The 19,206-nt window shown below is 42.9% G+C and overlaps 1 protein-coding gene across 11 annotated transcripts in view; it reads right to left on the reverse strand.

The window, feature by feature from the left end:
- Positions 1-19,206, reverse strand: part of LOC126985140 (glutamine amidotransferase-like class 1 domain-containing protein 1) — a 113,121-nt gene that overhangs the window by 46,813 nt on the left and 47,102 nt on the right. For 10 of the 11 annotated variants that reach the window (XR_007738335.1, XR_007738334.1, XR_007738336.1 and 7 more), the window contains exons 5-6: positions 15,238-15,335; positions 6,223-6,428 (exon numbers count right to left, since the gene is read on the reverse strand). Coding sequence is in view for 5 of the 11 variants with exons in the window: in XM_050839697.1 (XP_050695654.1) it covers positions 6,223-6,428; positions 15,238-15,335 (304 nt within the window). In the remaining 6 variants the exon portion in view is untranslated. Of the gene's footprint in view, positions 1-6,222; positions 6,429-15,237; positions 15,336-19,206 lie in introns of those variants that run through there. The other variant, XM_050839702.1, reaches the window with a different exon arrangement.

A 19,206-nucleotide genomic window follows, 5' to 3' on the forward strand; every position in this document is an offset into this window, starting at 1 on the left:
ATGAGGCAGCCCCAGGAAGTCAAATTGATCACGTGATAAAATTTACATTAAAAAGTAAACTAAAATATTATTCAAATGCCCCATCGTGGATAGAGCAACATTCCAGTGCCTCCTACCCTCTCCCCCTACCCTGCCTCAGCCCTCTTGCACTCACCTCACCCCAGCCTGGGTTTGGTAGACCCTTTAGCTACACAATGAAATTAAGCTACCTTGAGCAAGGGGGATGGGGTGTGTGGTGTGTGAGGTCCTGGCAACACCCATAGATTGACGATAATGAGCACTTGCTCATGTCGTGAGGGTACCTGCTGGCGATTACGAGTCCAACACGTGATCAGGCCGTGGTGAATTACACACACACACACACACACACACACACAGTAAATAGTTATATAAGCCTGTTCGCAGACAATGGAAAACTGCTAAGACAGAAGAAACAATAAAGACTGCGAAATTCTGCAAGAAGACCTAAACAAGATTTGGAAGTGGAGTATGGAATGGGAGATGACATTCAATGTGAAGAAATGTCATGTTATGGAAATGGGAAAAAGTGAAGGAAGACCAAAATGGACATATAAAATGGGAGATGGTGAAATATTAAAGAAAATACACGAAGAGAGAGATCTGGGAGTAATAATGCAAGATAACAAACAGCCAGAGAGTCATGTTAATCGGATATTCAATGATACGTATAACATGGTGAGAAATATAGGAATAGCATTCCACTACGTGGATAAGGATATGATGAAAAAATTAATTACCACTATGTTTAATGAAGAGATTTTCTATTCTCTTCTATTCACACGCTCTCTACGTGTATCGAAACACACGAGAAATTAATCACAACAAGGAGAGGGTATTCCCCGGCTGCCTGGGATTGAACCCGTGACCAGCGTGACGGGAGAGCCACTCCTTACCGAGTCGGCCAAAGAGGTACCCCACTGGCTAAGTGGGTTATGGGAGGCTCGTTCATCAGGCATAGTCGCCGCACTACACGACTTTCCCCTCTATGTAGATTAATTCTGTGTGTTGAGACCTTAGACAGTGATCACTATCGGTTCACTATTCCACAACGTCCCTGTAGAGACATACCTCCAACTCTCCCATTTTCCATTACCCTAGGAGAGCATGGGCCATCCTACCTGTTACCCCTTTGGGGCAACTCAACAGAACCGCAGGATAGGATGTCCACCGCTATGCCACCAGTTTAATGATGAGATTTTCTATTCTCTTTTTCTATTACTCTCTCGGTCCCACACGTTCTCTACGTGTATTGAAACACACGAGAAATTAATCACAACAAGGAGAGGGTATTCCCCGGCTGCCCAGGATTGAACCCGCGACCAGCATGACGGGAGAGCCACTCCTTACCAAGTCGGCCAAAGAGGTACCCCACTGGCTAAGTGGGTTATGGGAGGCTCGTTCATCAGGCATAGTCGCCGCACTACATATGATCAGACCATAGTTGGAATATGTGGATGCAGTGTGGTCTCCCCATAAAAAGAAACACATAAAGAAACTAGAAAGAATACAAAGGATGGCAACAAAAATGGTTCAGAGGTGGAGGGATTGACATACGTGGAAAGACTAAAGGAAATGGAATTACCAACACTAGAACAAAGAAGAGAAAGGGGAGACCTAATACAAATCTACAAATTATTGAGCAGAATGGAAGAAGTAGATAACGAGGAGTTACTACTAAAAGAAGGAGTTACCACCAGGAACACAAGAGGACACATTAAAAAATTGAGGAAGGAAAGATGCTTGAGAGACATAAAGAAATATAGTTTCCCACAAAGAAATATAGAGGTTTGGAACAGACTAAGTGAGGAAGTAGTATCAGTGAGGAGTGTGCAAAGCTTTAAGGAAAAGTTGGATAAATGTAGATACAGAGACACGAGCATAAAGCCCAGGCCCTGTAAAACTACAACTAGGTAAATACAACTAGGTAAATACACACACACACACACACACACACACACACACACACACACACACCGCTGCTGTCTATTGGCTCACATCACCTCCAGGTTGTCCAGTCCACCATACCACTCGGCATCACTGTGGACTACCAGCTCAACTGGAAGCTCCACGTCTCCAACACTGTCAGAGCAACCTCCTACAAGCTGTACATGCTGCGTAGACTCAGGACGCTGGGGGCACCGGGTGCTGAGCTGTGCAGCATTTACTCATCATTCATATTGCCAAAGCTCATGTATGCCTCCCCGGCATGGTCATCGTCTCTTACCCTCACCCAACAACAGCAGCTTGAAAGGGTTCAAAAGAGGGCATTCAGGGTCTTTTTAGGCCCTGACTACCACACCTACGACAATGCCCTGGCCACCCTGAGTCTCCAGAGGCTCTCTGACAAGCACCAGGACGCCCTCAGAAAATTCAGAATCTCCCTGCTTCACCATCCTCGCCACCGCTACCCCATGCCATCCGACGCGCCTCCCCCACCCGCTTCACCAGACACCACAACAAACTCATCCCCTTCAGAGCGCTGCGAACCGACCATTACAAACGTAGCGCAGTGCCCGCGGTGGTGTGGATGATATACAATGCCCAGTGACAGTCATACCCAAAGGGCCGCGGTGGAGATTAGCACCTCGCCGCTACCCCTCTAAGTGCCCCCTTCACACCACCCTCCCTCTCCCTTATGTCTCTATTTTTAGCTCTCCCAAACCACCCCCCACCCTCTCCCTCCCTCTAGTGTAGCCTATTTACTATTAGTTTCTTGTATTTTTAATTTGTATATTTTCAGCCTAACGGCTGCCTTACATTAATAAACCTATTATTATTATTATTATTATTATTATTATTATTATTACACACACACCATTTCCTCAAAATATAAAATTCATCATGGCAAGTTCAAATAATTCAGCCTTGGAGTCCCCATCTGGGGGGAGGACCATAAATGCCCCCAGATCTGACTCCCTTTTCAGTACCGACCACAAGAGGTGTCTTGATAACTCCTCTAACTTTCTATTCAACAACTTCAGCAACATTCGTGGTATTTACACTAATATCCATGTTGTGGAACACCATCTCTCCTCCTCTAAACCTCACCTTCTCTTCCTCACCGAAACACAGGTCTCGGGAGCTACTGACAGTACCTAATATCTACTCTGTTCCCTCGTACAGGTAACTCTCGATTTACGTGAGTATTGCGTCCTTGAAGAGGTCACGTAAATCAAAAACAATGTAAATCAAACAAGAGGAAGGTTTCTGTTGAAAAATAAATATTCACTTCATTCAGTGGAGAGAGAGAGAGAGAGAGAGAGAGAGAGAGAGAGAGAGAGAGAGAGAGAGAGAGAGAGAGAGAGAGAGAATATACATATCACCGAGATATCCACTCAGGCACTCAGTCTCAGCCTCACTTGTCTGAGGAAGAAATGAGGGACACAATGAGCGACTGGCTAGTATTGGTACCGGTACCGAGCAGTCTGGTACTGGTACCGTACCGTATAGCTGGTACCGTTTGTACCGGTACTGGTACCGGTACCTGCCCACCCCTATTGTTGAGTAGCGTGGCAGCGTGGGTACTGTATTGTTGTTCAAGTGGCGCGTGGGAAGAATTGAGCTCAGCTGTGTTGCCGTGTGAGTCCAGTTGCGTCAGACATGTGGTGGCCACTCCATAAAATATCGCATATAAGTGTAAAAAACGTGTAAATTAAACATTTATTTGGATTTTGGACCCCGCGTTATTTCAAAAACGCGTAAACCAAACTCGCGTAAATCGAGAGTTACCTGTACTATCTCTATCCTGAATTTCAATCCAAAGCAAAATGTTGCATCTACGTACACACCAACATCACTTGCTCTCGTGCCAGTGACCTTGACTCTTAAGAATTTTCCATCATCTGGCTAAGACTTACTTGTAATTCTATTACAAAGTACAGTAAAACCTCATTTAACTGGCATGAATGGGGGGGAAGCTTGTGCCGGATAAACTGTTTTGCCGTTGTTTTGAGACTTACTCCAACAGAACTGCCGATTTTTTTTCTAACATCCAGGCCTATAGCGCCGGTAGGCTTTCTTGATTGGGTCTGATGGTTGGCCCAAGCCTGTCATGGCGCAGGCAAGTGTTTATAGTGGCACCATCTATTCTTGACTGGTAGCGGCGGATTCGAACCCACATCATCCAGGACGAGGCGAAATGCGGGACTGGTGTGGTGTCCGGCACGCCAACCACTCAGCCACCGCCTCCCCAATGAAGTATATTCAGAGTTGCCAACTAGCAGGTATAGAGTCACAGGGCCCACGAAGCTTGAGCTATTCTTTCAATTATCGTAAATTACCTGTGTTTCTCTGGGGCTTGTAACAATTACATTTCAATACAATAAGTGATACTATTGTTAATAAAAATGTATCTGATCATTCTCATTGCTGTTGTTTTTGAATGCCGAATAAACGAGGTTCTACTGTATAAAGCATTCTTTCTTTTGCTAACTGCTTTCCAAAATAATTTCAATGTGGCATAAGCCTTTTGAGATATGAAACTTACCATAAAAAAATCTCCAATATAACAGTAGCCTCTTGTGGCAAGGGATGGCATCCACAGGCCTTGAGGATGCCAGCAAAACACTTTCAGCAAGGGAGGTGAAGGAAGGAAGGATGAAAGCAAGGAAGAGGGAAGGAGCTAAGGAAGGGAGGAATGAATGAAGGGAAGGAGGTAATGACTCAAGGTAGTGAAAGTAGGAAAGGAAAGAAGGAAGGAAGGGAAGAAAGAAGTGGAAGGAGGAAAGGAAATGAGGAAGGGAAGGAAGGGTGCAGTAGGGAGGAAGAGGAAGGAGGGAAGGAAGGAATAAATGATGAGTGAATGAAGGAAGCATCTACTTTGGCGACGTGTGGTAGCTTGTAAGGAAATTTAGTTGTCAGTTGTTGTCAATAACAGAATATCACTTATTTGTTTTCATTTCCAGTTTCAACCATGAATGTTTTGTAATGTTTACAAACATCAGCTTATCCATTACTTGCATGTGATTGGTTAAACGTCAACGAATCCTTGCCTGGAGCGACACCGGGTGGCATGACTATCTCTCAGACACTTGACCAATGGAAGGCTGAGGGGAACGAGGGGAGGATTTGTGCATCACCCTCAGGCAACTCCCTTGAGCTGATCATGGCAGGAGCACCCTTCAAGACATTCTAAGGGAGAGTTTTGAGCATACGGCCCCAGGACTATCCAAGCTTGAGCTAAGGCCCTGTATACAACAAATAGGTAAATACATATAGGTAAATACACATACACACACAAACTCTCTCTCTCTCTCCCTCAATAGATAGATAGATAGAGGTAAACAGATAGAAACAGAAGACATATGGAGTGATCAATTCTTGTAACTACCTGTTCCTTCCATTTATTTTTATCCATCTACCTATCTATCTATCTATCAAGAGTGAGTGAGTGAGTATGTGTGCATTTGTGCATGCATGAGTGTGGGTATAAAATGCACTGATATTACAGATCCCAGCTGCGTTTCCACCCTTCGACTTTCTCACAGCCTCTCTCACTTCCACGAGAGGATGGAGTTCCATCTTTTGGTGGATCAGCAGCCGCCATCTGCAACCCAGCCAGAGGGATATGTCCGCTTGGGGGTTCTACCATGTACAACTGCCCTGCCTAAAGCACTTGGCCCAATGAGCCCAGTACCCATCCACATCTGATATTATTTGCCCATCAGTCATTCAGTTAGTACTCATCTAAGATGTGGATTTGGAGCAGAGCTTCTTCAGAGCTTGAAAGGGAGGTCTAGGGTCACTTATACTGAGACAACCCTCGACATCCTCAGCGAGACCTCTGTTGTACCTCTCCTTATCCCTCCTTAGAAGGGTTCTAGTCCTTCGTGACAGTCCTGTATCGCTCTGAGTCCCCAGCCAGTCTGGCAGCATGACTCCTTTATATTCTCCAGTGTCTTCCTTGAGGCAACTACACTCCTAGACCTTGGGTGCTCTCAAGTACACTCCTCAGCAGCTTTGAGAGTTTCACGTTTAAAGGTATCCCGCAACTCTCAAGGGTCCTTCAAAGTACCAGGCACTTCATACCAATTTGAGACTAACACTGCTCACTCCTGAGCACATGCCTGGCCCCTTATTTTCTCAAGATGGAACCCTGGCAGGTTGCATCTTGACGATTTATACACACACAATACTGAATATGATCTGTTGTCTTAATAAGTTTTTACCACTCATGCACATAAATAATAGCAAAAGCATCACCTTTGGTTGGCCAGGAGAATCATATTCTGGACAGCTGAGAGAGTGGATTGAGGATTCTGGCCAGTCACCACACCGACATTCACTACAATGTGAATGCTTGACGGGGCACCGGTGGAAAAGATCCCAGCACGGTCTAGGATGGCATCTCCAGGGATGAGTGGGAGAGAGCTAAAGTAGGAGGCAGTGGTGACTTCAGCGAGGGAGGACTGTGGGGGAGAAAATTAAAGAAAGGAATTAAAGAAAATTTACTTATATTTGGCTAAAGCTGAAAACATTTGTTTTGTACATGGATGCTTACAGGAACTCATATAATCTTATTAGAAAGGGCATAATACTTATACTAAAATTTCTGACTCTCTACATCTATTTATTTTTAAACTTCCACTGTTTCACTGTTTAGGCTATTGATAATGCTATCATGTATATTCAACCCTGAATATCCAACTCATATTTTTTATAAAGCTGGGTATATATGAAATATAATCAGGGTACTACAGTCTATTCTTTTGAGCTGGACCCCTTCAGCAGTGGCTTGATACCTAGCCAGGTAGGTAAGGATACTACTCATTCCCTACTGGCGGGTGTGATGTCTAACGTTCCAATCACCTAACACTCATAAAATTCAGAAAATGTTCATATTTTTCACTAAGCTAATAAAAGTTGCTTTTCAATATCTGGATGAGGAAATGATGAAGAAACTGATTGTAACAATGATCCGTCAAAGGTTGGAATGCTGCGATAGTATGGCCGCCAAGTACAAAGTCAAATATAAGGAAAGTAGAGAGGCTTGAGAGGGCAGCAACAAAGCTGGTTCCAGGAGCAAGAGAGTTAACATACAAAGAGAGATTGAAGCAGCTAAACCTACCGATACTGGAGCAGAGGAGGAAGAGAGGAGATCTGATTGCAGTATATAGGGTGCTGAATGGGATGGAGAAAGTGGATAAAGAAGATCTAATGATGTGGGATACTAGAGAATCAAGAGGTCATGCAAGGAAGATGAAAAAGGAAGCCTGTAGAAGAGACATAAAGAAGAACAGCTTTCCACAAAGAGTGGTGGAGGCCTGGAACGACCTGGAAAAAGATGTGGTCCATGCAAAGATGATTCATGAATTTAAGGCCAAATTGGATCGTAGTAGATACAGAGACAGGACAGCACGAGTGTAGCTCCTCTCCTGTATGCCACAATTAGCTAAATACAACTAGGTAAATACACACACACAAAGAGGGCTTTTGAGGTGGATGAAGGATTTTTTGGATAGCAGGGAAATGAGGATGGTAATCAGAGTTGTAAGGTCCTAGTGGAGAAAAGTGATCAGTGGAGTACCACAAGGGTTGGTGCTGGCTCCGGTCATGTTTACAATCTACATTACTGACATGGCAGAGGGAGTAAACAGTTACATGAGTTTGTTTGCTGATGATGCCAAGTTACTTAAGAAGGTTGGAAGTGAAGAAGATTATCAAGCACTGCAACAGGACCTGGAGAGGATATGGGAGTAGAGTTGTAGATGGGAAATAAAATTTAATACCAGAATGTGCAGTGTGATGGACTCTGGAAAAAGTAAAAAAAGAAAACTTTAGGTAACTGTACAATGGGAAATTAAAGCATTAAGAAAATGTCAATGGAAAAGGATCTAGGAGTAACTGTATCAGATAATTTGTTGCTGGAGAAACACACAAACAATTGTAGGTGAGACATACAAACTGGTGAGGAACATAAAAGCAGCATCTCAATAATAAGATGAGGATATGATGAAAAAATTGATTGACAGTGATACACCCAAGGCTGGACTATGCAGCAACAGTGTGGTCGCTGAGTACAAAGTTGATTATGAGGAAATTAGAGAGGATTCAGAGGGCAGTAACAAAGTTGGTTAAGGGACTAAAAAAATTTTTTATGAAAAATTGCCAAAATATTCTCTCATATAGTATTCAATGGCATATGGAGACATCAGCTAACACTGCTCGTGTGCATAAAGAGCCACTGAGTGACTCAGGCAGACAGCAGTCCACGCATGTTTGGAACAGATCCAGACATCATACAGCCCATGGAGGTAGGAGAGGAGCTGGTCACAAAAAGAACAAGAAATCCAAGAAGAAACTAGAGTTCAGTAAGGAGTATGAGTCAGGAGGACATTAGTGAACCTGATGACAGTGAGGAAGGTTGTGCCTCTTGATTCCCTCACCTTCAAGCAAATAATACCTTGCAAAAGGGGGGACCAGGTACAAGCTAAATTCTTAAAAATGCCCTGTGAATACCATATATTACTCCACAATGACTCCGTGAATGATATAGATATACACAATTGATGTTGGTTTGCAGAGAAGAAAAAACTTGCTGGAGTGGAAGGGGAAGTAGCCGCCTGCATTTCTCCCTTTTTTCATTTCTTTTTTATATAACTGCATAACCATTTCACCGATTCTGATGGAACTTTTTGCATTTGAAAGAGGGATAAATGAGCAATATTTTGTGGGAGGAAGATATTTCAGTCAAGGCAACATACCTACATGAATTAGTAGTATATTTTAAACTAGAACATAAATGAAAGAAATAATATACTAAACTGTACAGGAAATGTATAGATATGTCTTACACAATCTTTTGAGAATTGTACAAAGGTTATTTGGATTTTTTTTTATTTGTTTAGCTCATAACAAAGGTATATTGCAGTTTTTATTTCTTAAAAAAAGTGATATTTACAATTATTTACTGAGAAATTCATAAGAAACCTGGCATGGGATATCTCTTATGGGTATTTATGACAATTGGTTAATAATTTGCAAATTTATTTATTTTTTGGCAAATGGTCCACTTAACATACAGAGTTGAGGCAGATGAATTTACCAACACTGGAACAGAGGAGGGAGTGCGGATATCTGAATGAGGTGTATAGGGTGCTGAATGTGATGGAAGTAGTGGACAAAGAAGATCTAATAACATAGGATCTGGACACAGGAAGGCTTGACCTGGTCGACGGAGATGACGTCGGACTTGTCATGGCAGTTAAGATATCCATTTCACTGAAAAATTATACGTACATGTACGTGGTCTTCAAAACTGTTTTTATTCCATGATGAGTGACAATAGATAAATAAAATGCACCTGTACCAAATACCAGCAAAATAAACTTAAAATGTAGTCTGCACCAATTTTGGTAAATAACAAAAAAAAAATAGTGTCACTACTGCTTTTTGAACTCAAATTGTAACTTGGTACTGTAACTCAGTACTCTGGTACCTCAGTACTGCCCACCTATGTACATTAGGAGTATACAGTACCCTCTCAAGTTTCGTGCTTGCTTCATTCTGAAGGTATGGCGCTAAACTCGAGGATCGCGAAACTCGAGGTATTGAAATACATGTAAAAGCGCTTATTGGTTCCGACCCATGGAAAACAATTACTTTTTATTTTTATTTTACTCCCTTGTTATCACAGTTTTTTTTACTTTACTCCCTTGTTATCACAAAATAGGTACCTTGGTAATAGGCAGAAAATTGGAAGTAAGAACAGGTCGTTTTAAGCCACAGTTGAAGGTGGCTGCCTTACATTTGGCTGGCAGTTCTGAATACACGCTTGTGATCCATGTGGTGTCGTCTGCTAAAGTAAGGGCAGTCGCTCGCGGTCACCCGTGGGACAGTTGGACAAACCTATATTTTTCTGGTAGTTTTCTGTGTGTTATGAAATAATCTGCTAACTCTTTCTGTTAAAAATCATGAAATCACCAATATCATGACTGACTTTTCAATGCGTATTGAACATAAACCGCTGCCGCCGCCGCAAAATAGCTTGCAGAGAAATTCAACTTGCTTACTGTTTCCATCACCGCTCACAAAGATCACAAGCGGACAAACTAGAACAAAACCCGGCAAATTAATACTTTTAATGCTGTGTAATCCCACAGCGCGCATGCGTGGTGGACAGCAGAATGACTAATTTCAGCGGGGAGAGATTTCTCGCAACACCGGCCAGTGTAGTGGACCTTCTTCTTCTTCTGCTTTTGACCTGTAATGCTTTGTATCTCTTCTTAGATCCTCATTCTCCACACTTTTATACTTCACAAGATGCACTTAAGGCCGCTTTCACAGTCATTTTGTTTGTTTTGATCGTTACCAATGGTGGCAATCGCCACTATAGTATTTCCACGTGAAACTGGGCGATGGGGTAGTGGCTGCTGCGGGGTTAGCCAAGCCCCGCACTTACCACACACTCTCAACATCTCTCGCTTGGTCTGCAGCCGCCACTACCCCATCTGCCAGTTTCACGTGAAATACTAAGTGGCGATCACCACCATTGGTAACGATCAAAACAAAGTGACTGTGAAAGCGGCCCTTACCGGTAGTTACTTAACAGTGCGCACTTATACACTTCACCCTGAACTTAGGTGCTTTTCTGTCCTTTTCTCTCACTGATTTTGCTTTTCTATGCCCTTTTGCTATTTTCCACTGTTACTTTTCACCGTCGCTACCATGCATTACAGGTCAAAAGAAGAGGAAAACAACACCGGGGGATCTGCAATTTTCATAGACTTGAGAAAAAGGGTTTTGGACTGTGGTTCCACAGCATGGGGTGTTCTCTTATCTTGTTAATCAAATAGTAAGCAAAGCAGCTCTGCCAATCTATTTTACGAGTCTCTTGGTGGGCCATCTTCCACTGCTCCTCACTCCTCAGCCACTGCCATCGTCTGTTTACATGCAGGTGTTCAGTACCCACGTACCCACCCTTGTACTCACAACCGTTTTCCATTAATAAGGACAACCTACAACTCGCTCCCGGTTGGGCATACGGGCAACCCATAGCCCCAATGGTTGGACACCGCCTTTTAAGGCAGCACGCATGACGCCGACGGTAGGTAGACGTGACAAGGACATGTCAAAGCAATGCGAAACTCGTGGTGGTAATGCGCAAAAGTCGTGATGGTAAGAATTTAGGACTAAGCGTTAAACTCGAGGATCGCGAAACTCGAGAGGGTACTGTATATTATACAAAGCTGATTTTCTTTCCTACTATTTACAAATATTTTTGTGTTAGAACATACTACAGTGAAGACTCAATACTCGAACGTCTAGGAAATCAAACCTTTCGATACTCGAACGCAAAAGTTCGACTTGGTACTTGAAAAAATATCTGGTACTCGAACGTCCGCACACGTGGTTGTAAACAAAGGCTCCTGGCCTCTCCCTCCCCGCTGCCGCCAGTTGTCCCGCCACGGTCGTGAGAACAACAACATTCTCCTGCGTTCTGTCTGTGATTTTTCATTTAGAAACTTACAATGGCACCAAAGAGGCTTATTAGTGGTGAAAATAAGCCAAAAGGAAGAATGTAGTGATGACCATTGAACGGAAAAAGGAGATTATTGATAAATACGAGAAAGGAGCAAGAATCACCGATCTTGCAGCTGAGTATTGTATGGCGAAATCTACAGTAGCCACCATACTGAAGAACAAGGAGGCCATTAAGGGAGCTGATGTGGCGATGGGTGTGAAAAAGCAACTTAAGCGACCTGCGGCAGTGGAATAAATGGAAAAATTGTTGATAGTGTGGATAAATGAAAGGTAGATGGCTGGTGATTCTATGTCAGAGGGCATAATTTGTGCGAAGGCTAGGCGGCTCCATGGTGATCTTATTTGTGATACTACCTCTGACTCCAGTGAAGATTTTAAAGTTAGTAAGGGGTGGTTTGGGAATTTCAAGAAGAGAACCGGAATTCATTCTGTTGTGAGGCACGGCAAGGCTGCAAGTGCTGACAAAGTTGCCGCCGAGAAGTTTGTGCCTGAATTTAAGAAATTTGTGGATAACGAGCGTTAAGCCCACAACAGGTCTTTAATTGTGATGAGACAGGCCTGATTTGGAAAAAAAAATACCAAACAGGACCTATATAACAAAGGAAGAGAAGTGTTTGCCAGGACACAAGCCCATGAAAGACAGGCTAACCCTGCTTCTGTGCGCCACTTCTAGCGGCGACTGCAAAATTAAACCGCTGCTGGTGTACCATTCAGAAAACCCCAGGCCATTCAAGAAGAACGGTGTGCAAAAGAGCAAACTCAGTGTGATGTGGAGGGCAAACAAGAAAGCCTGGACAACCAGGCAGTTCTTCACGGAGTGGTTTGTGGAGGTGTTTGCACCTGCAGTGAAGACATACCTAATAGAGAAGAATCTACCACTCAAGGCCCTCCTGTTGATGGACAATGCCCCTGCACACCCTCCAGGCATGGAAGAATTGGGTAAGGGGTATAAATTCATCGAAGTGATGTTCCTCCCCCCAACACCACACCACTGATCCAACCCATGAACCAGAATGTCATCGCCAGCTTTAAGAAGCTGTACACAAAAGCACTTTTTGAGAGGTGCTTTGAGGTGACTTCTGAAACAGAGCTCACTCTGAGGGAGTTTTGGAAGAATCACTTCAATATCCTCCACTGCCTAAGGCTTATAGATAAAGCCTGGGGTCAAGTTTCTGTGAGGTTCTTGCAGTCTGCCTGGAAAAATCTGTGGCCAACCTGTGTGACAGCCAAGGATTTTGAGGGATTCGAGCCTTCAGTCCAGGAGTCTGCTGTGGTGGAGGACATTGTGTCTCTGGAGAGGGCCATAGGCATTGAGGTGGACAGTGATGATGTGGAGGAGCTGGTGCAAGCACACTCTGAAGACCTCACCGCTGATGAGCTGCGTCAACTTCACCAGGAACAGCTGCAGGAGGTAACTGAGGAGCTGTCTTCAGGGGAGGAGGAGGGGAACAGCAAGGAAAGAGTCTCCACTGCAGAGGTCAAGAAATATTTGCGGCAGTGGACAGAGTTGGGAAACTTTTTGGAGAGGTGCCACCCTGATATTGCAGCCGTACACAGAAACATAAACCAGTTTGATGAAAATTTGATGCAGCATTTCAGAGACACTGAAAAAAAGGCAAAGGTAGATCACATTAAACAGATTCTTGTTGAAAAAGGAATCTAGTGAGTGTGCAAGTGTTAGTGAGCCACAGCCCTCCACTAGTGGGTTCACAGGAATCACACCAGGAGATGAGTTACCAGATGGTGACTCGTCCTCCGATGAATAACCTCCCTCCTCCTCCCCACCCTTCTTCCCTCCTCTTCTACATTATCCAACACCAGCCTTCACTTACGGTAAGTACAAATCAAAATTATATAAAAATTTACATTGAAATTTTTGTAAACTTAAGGTTTTGCTAAGGATAGAATGAATTACCTGATTTATAGGTATCGGCAGTCAAACTTTTTGATACTCGAACAGCCATTTGGAACGAATTAAGTTCGAGTATTGAGTCTCCACTGTACTTACTTGTTATCCCATAATGTAATAATGACAAGTGTTAGCTGGTGTCAGTGGCAGTCAGTGGATTTCAGCACATTTTTTTGTAGCATCATGTTTTCTTGCTTGTGCTGTCTCCCATTGCATGAGTCCCTGATCCCTTCTCCACTACTATTCGTTAAACTTCAGCTACCCCACATCTCTCATCTTGGTGACTGCTCCTCCCACCTTCACATTCCTCTCTCTGTATCTCTTCCTGACCATCAAAGACCACTATCACTATCACTCCATCCCCTCTCCCCTTCCCCAGACCAGCGTGACTGAAGGACAGACTCAGTGTGCGACTTCATCTCTCCCAAAAGCTGGGTTACCATTGAAGGAAGGTCACAGCATGAATCATAGAAGACACTAGATGTCCTGTATATATTACACGAAGCTATACTAGGAGAGGAGCCACACACACTTCAAAGAAAGGGGCACAAAAACCAGTCCATGATTAGTCACTGGTCAATTGAGCCCACCTAGTCTTCATATGTGATAAGTAGAGACCGGATTTTGCCATAAATGCCAATTTGTGCCTTTTTGGGTGATTTTATCATGATAATGCCTTCATTGCCGATTTAGTGCCTATTCTGCCCTTTTTGCCATTTTCAAGAGCGTATATCCTTTAATTTTCATTAGTTATAGCAAAAATTTTACATTTTCTGTTGGCACCCAGAGTGTAACATGTTTTTTCGTCAATGTTGGTGCTTGTTGCTGCCGCCAAGTGACCCAAGTTGGCCTGGCCACTACCTTTGTTTTGCTGGTTCAATGTTCTCCAGACCATCCACCACCCAGCGTCATAATGCCGAAAGTGAAGGAAAAGTCTTGTAAAAAACTTAGCGATTTGGTGAGAGAATTTGGCAGTGATATATTCTCTACCGATAACTGTGTCTTATTTTGCAAAGTATGTGGGAAAGCAGTGAACCACGAGAAGAAATATTTTATTTTATAATTTTAGCATTTTAAACATTTTTAATACAGAAAATAAATGCCTTTTTAAGCCTTTTTTAAGTTTATAAATGCCTTTTTGCCTGCCTTTTTAGTTTTTAGTGCCTAAACTTCTGGTCTCTAGTGATAAGTCACTCATCCTTTAGGAGTTTGAGGAAAATCATAAAAATGCCCTGCTGCAGTCAGAGTTAAAAGAAACAACAATCAGAACATCAAGAATAAGTATGAATCAAGGTGCAAATGAGAAAACAAGTTATTTAATAGAGAGTGGTAAAATAATTCAAATCTTGCAATGGTTCAAGCATGTGACAGAGATGATGACTGTCAAATTTGTGAAAAGGCTATGTAGAATTCAAACAGGACAGAGAGTGGCTGGGATATCATGTCACAGGAAGAGGGGCTGCTCATGTTGAAAGAAGGAAATAAACACATATAAACAAGGAAAACTGGAGTTTGCTATATTGATTTAAACAAGGCATTAATGATAGACAAAGAGACACATACAGACTGGACATTCTATTTAAATAAATCATAGCTAATTATTCCTTACCAAAAATAATTATTTTGGTAAATAATGGAAAAGCAATTAGTCAGATCTAATATTCAATTGACCAGGACTTGTGCAAACTCCCTCGAAGCCCTGAATACAGGAAGGACCATTTGGTGCATGTGACAAAATAACTACTACATGATATATGAAAGTAACAGTGAACAAAGAAGAGAAAGGATTTTCTATGGTAGGTTTGAAGGCACTCTTTCATTCTTACCCCTGTTAGAGCAATGTCCCTGAAGGCCCACTGTTGTGGTTCACCCTTCATTGCTGAAAGCAAAGCGCACACTCCAAGCCCAATCGCACACACTGGCTCTGTTGGTTAGGGGGTAAATAGTGGAGTTTATTCATCTTATTTTCTAGCCTTTTTCAGACCCTTGTCAGCCCAAAATCCTACACCTGAAGAATGTCAATCGCATACAACTAAATTTCATGTGAGGCATTATATTCATTCCTCCTTTGCCAGAAATATCCCTAATGTGAAAAGCATGACCTAAATATGCTGTATACACTTTCCTAAGTTCATATACACCCCAACATGAGCCTTTGCATGTCACTGTGTGTGAATCTCCTAGTTTGCAAACTTGTCTGAGAAAACATTAATATAATTTATTAGTGTAAACTTTGCATAATTTTTGAGAACATGATTGTTATTTAGTGGCAGTGCCCAATAGCATATGTTTAGATGAGGTGTGACTTAGGGGCAGTACTAGGGCCAACACAATAGTATGCCATTTAGACATTCAGGCTTAGCTGCAGCCATTCTTGGAGTGACCTCAGCCTCGTGAAGGATCGTTGACTTCAGACCTTCAGAAGGCTCAAGGATGATATTGTGGGTCTGAGATAAAAAGACTTGGCAATGCTGAGATCAGTAGTGGGGTATACCCCTACTGCTGGTCTGGCATGAGCAATGGTAGTACTCATCATAAGCGGTAGCTAAATGCACCTCCAGCCACTGCAGCCATTTGTGGTTGATGTTACTCCACTTGATGAGCATATAATACAAGTGAGGTTGAAGTCCACCCTGGGCTTCATGTCTCTTGTTTCAATGTACAGAGGGGCCCTGTGTCTAGCGAAAGTAAACTGACTGGAAAAACGTCGCTAGTTTTGAAACCTGCTTGTTTGGGGGCAAACATTAAATAGTAAAAAATAAAAACAGACAAACTTTTCAGAAGTTGCATTTTTTTGCTCTATTTCACCTGCTTTTAACAATAAAACTTACATTTATATATAAACATATCTACTAATAGGCAAAGGCAACAGAAACTCGCCATTAGATGCTTTAAGTGTGCTCTCTACTGAATAAGTAAGTTAGGAGTTGGGACTGGGTTGGCTTGCTCATAGCCTCCCCCACCACTAACACTAAGGCTGCCCTCCTGTGCAGCCAGATGCTCAGAAACCTCCCTCAGCAACTCACTCTTCTCATATTGGAACAGCTTATGATCATTAACCCAGTAGCAGCGACGGGCCAAATTTGTGGCTTTACCGTGTAGCAGCGACGGGCCAAATTTGTGCCATGATATAAACCCCCCCAAATAGATGATACATAATCTGATCACAAATGCTTTGATATACATCATGAAATGGTTTGTGTGATGGGTGATTTTTTCTCATTTTTCTTGCTTGGAGGGGCCATTAAGAAACATGATCCCTGCTGCTACTGGGTTAAACTCAGTAAAGTCCACAAAGTTGGCAGGGCTAAGCAGAGTAACAGGGGCAACATCACACACCTGCATTCAATTGAACTGTGGGTAAGCCAAATAGAACAGTGAATCAGTTGAGCCCTGCAAATATGACATCCCACACAACAGTTCCCTCTCAATATTCCCTCAGCAGCTCTTATTGGCGACACATTACAGCATAGGTGAACGAAACATTCATAGAAGGGAAGAAGAGAAGAGGTCACACTGAGCACACCTAAAACTATGTTTGTTTTATTTACATTCACTGCCCCACACCCTCCCTACCGGACTCGGCAGGGCATTCGGAGCCATATTGGCAAGACTTAATAGCTCTATTGCGTAATGTTGCACATTACATGGCCAATGGATCAACTGAACAGAGGGAGCTGGTGGCCATCCTTCCCATGCAACTCACTGCACAACTTGCCCACTCATTCCTTCCAGCCAATGGGAATTTTTAGCTAGTTCTGCAGCTTCAATCATTAGTTGTGAAACTTGGGACTGTTTCTATCCTATCGCTAGACTTGAGATCCCTAGTTGGAAAAATGCTAGTTGCAGGGCCCTCGTGTATGCTCCTACCAAGACGTGTGAAACTGACAAGAAGGTGTTCTATGCAAAACCAGACTTCATGCATGTTAGACCAGTGTTCCCCTCAGGAAATACTTGTTGCTTAGGGGGACTTCAATGCAACAACTGGCACAGACTGAGTTGGTTATAAGTTATGAGTTGGTTCCCATGACTCTAGTACCAGGAACATGAACAGCTCTCTTCATCAGAAATTTACAGTTTGAGGTTGGCAATTGCAGGTCCTTGGTATCAAGACCAGAACTGCACTGCTGCACTTGATATAGGAATGGTGGAGGGATAGCTAGGGAAATTTACCACAGCTCTGTAAGCACTTGTTTGGAAGATCCTTCAGAACTGCAGGGTAAACCAGAGTGCAGAATTCTTTACAAGTGATCACAAGCTTGTTACTGAAACACTCAAGCTTCATTACCTCCGCCAACGAAGTTGGAGGAGGTTATATTTTCGGTCTGGTCAGTAGGTTTATTTATTTATGTTTGTTTGTTCGTTAACAGTCTCCTGTGCACAATTTTTTGGATATCTCAACCAATTTTTCATGGAAGTTTAGTGTCTATCCAGAATAGAACCCATTAAATTTTTTATGTCAAAGGTCAAGATCAAGGTCGCACAAAACGTCAGATTCACATATTTTTGACCATAACTTCAATTCTCGTCATCGTAGAGACTTCAGACTTGGTTCATATTTTAGCTCATGGCAAGACGCACCTTGCATGACCTTGTCCTTGACCTCAAAAAAGTTTGCCCAAGGTCAGTTTAAAAAAATAAAATTTCATCAAATTTCAAAACACATGCTTCCATATGATGCACCTTGCATGGCCTTGACCTTGACCTTTGACCTTGATCTCGTAAAGTTCGCCCAGGGTCAAAGTTTCCAAAAAAATAGAATTTCATCAAATTCTGAAGCAAATGCTTCCATATGATGCACAGGATCACAGTTGATGCCCATACCAATTTTCAGGACAATCTTTGGCGGAGGTGTGCACTCTACAAGTGCTGTGTCTAGTTTCAAGTCAAGAGGAATCTTGAGATCAATTTGAATACAGGTAACTCTCAATTTATGCGAGTATTGTGTCCTTGAAGAGGTCGTGTAAATCAAAAACAATGTAAATCAAACAAGAGGTAGGTTTGTATCGAAAAATAAATATTCACTTCATTCAGTAGAGAGAGAGAGAGAGAGAATATATCCATATTGCCGAGATATCCACTCAGGCACTCAGTCTCAGTCTCACTCATGTGAGGAAGAAATGAGGGACACCATGAGCGACTGGGTATTATTGGAACCGGTACCGAGCAGCCTGGTACCGGTACCGTACCGTATATCTGGTACCGTTAGTACCAGTACTGGTACCGGTACCTGCCCACCCCTATTGTTGAGTAGCATGGCAGCGTGGGTACTGTATTGTTGTTCAAGTGGCGGAGAGAGAGAGAGAGAGAGAGAGAGAGAGAGAGAGAGAGAGAGAGAGAGAGAGAGAGAGAGAGAGAGAGAGAGAGAGAGAGAGAGAGAGAGAGAGAGAGAAATTTACATAGAAAATCAGACCACACAGACCCCATGGTTCAGACTAGGTGGTCTGTCCTTAAACCTAAGTGATTCTACATTAATCAGAAGGCTCCAAAACGATGCATTTCAACTCTAGTTGATATTAAGTTGATGGAAGTGAGAGAGAGAGAGAGAGAGAGAGAGAGAGAGAGAGAGAGAGAGAGAGAGAGAGAGAGAGAGAGAATATCCATATTGCCGAGATATCCACTCAGGTACTCAGTCTCAGCCTCACTCATGTGAGGAAGAAATGAGGGACACCATACTGGCTAGTATTGGTACCGGTACTGCACCATATAGCTGGTACCGTTAGTACCGGTACCTGTCCACCCCTATTGTTGAGTAGCGTGGCAGCGTGGGTACTGTATTGTTGTTCAAGTGGCAC

This window comes from Eriocheir sinensis, chromosome 58 (assembly GCF_024679095.1).
Source record: "Eriocheir sinensis breed Jianghai 21 chromosome 58, ASM2467909v1, whole genome shotgun sequence".
NCBI lineage: Eukaryota > Metazoa > Arthropoda > Malacostraca > Decapoda > Varunidae > Eriocheir > Eriocheir sinensis.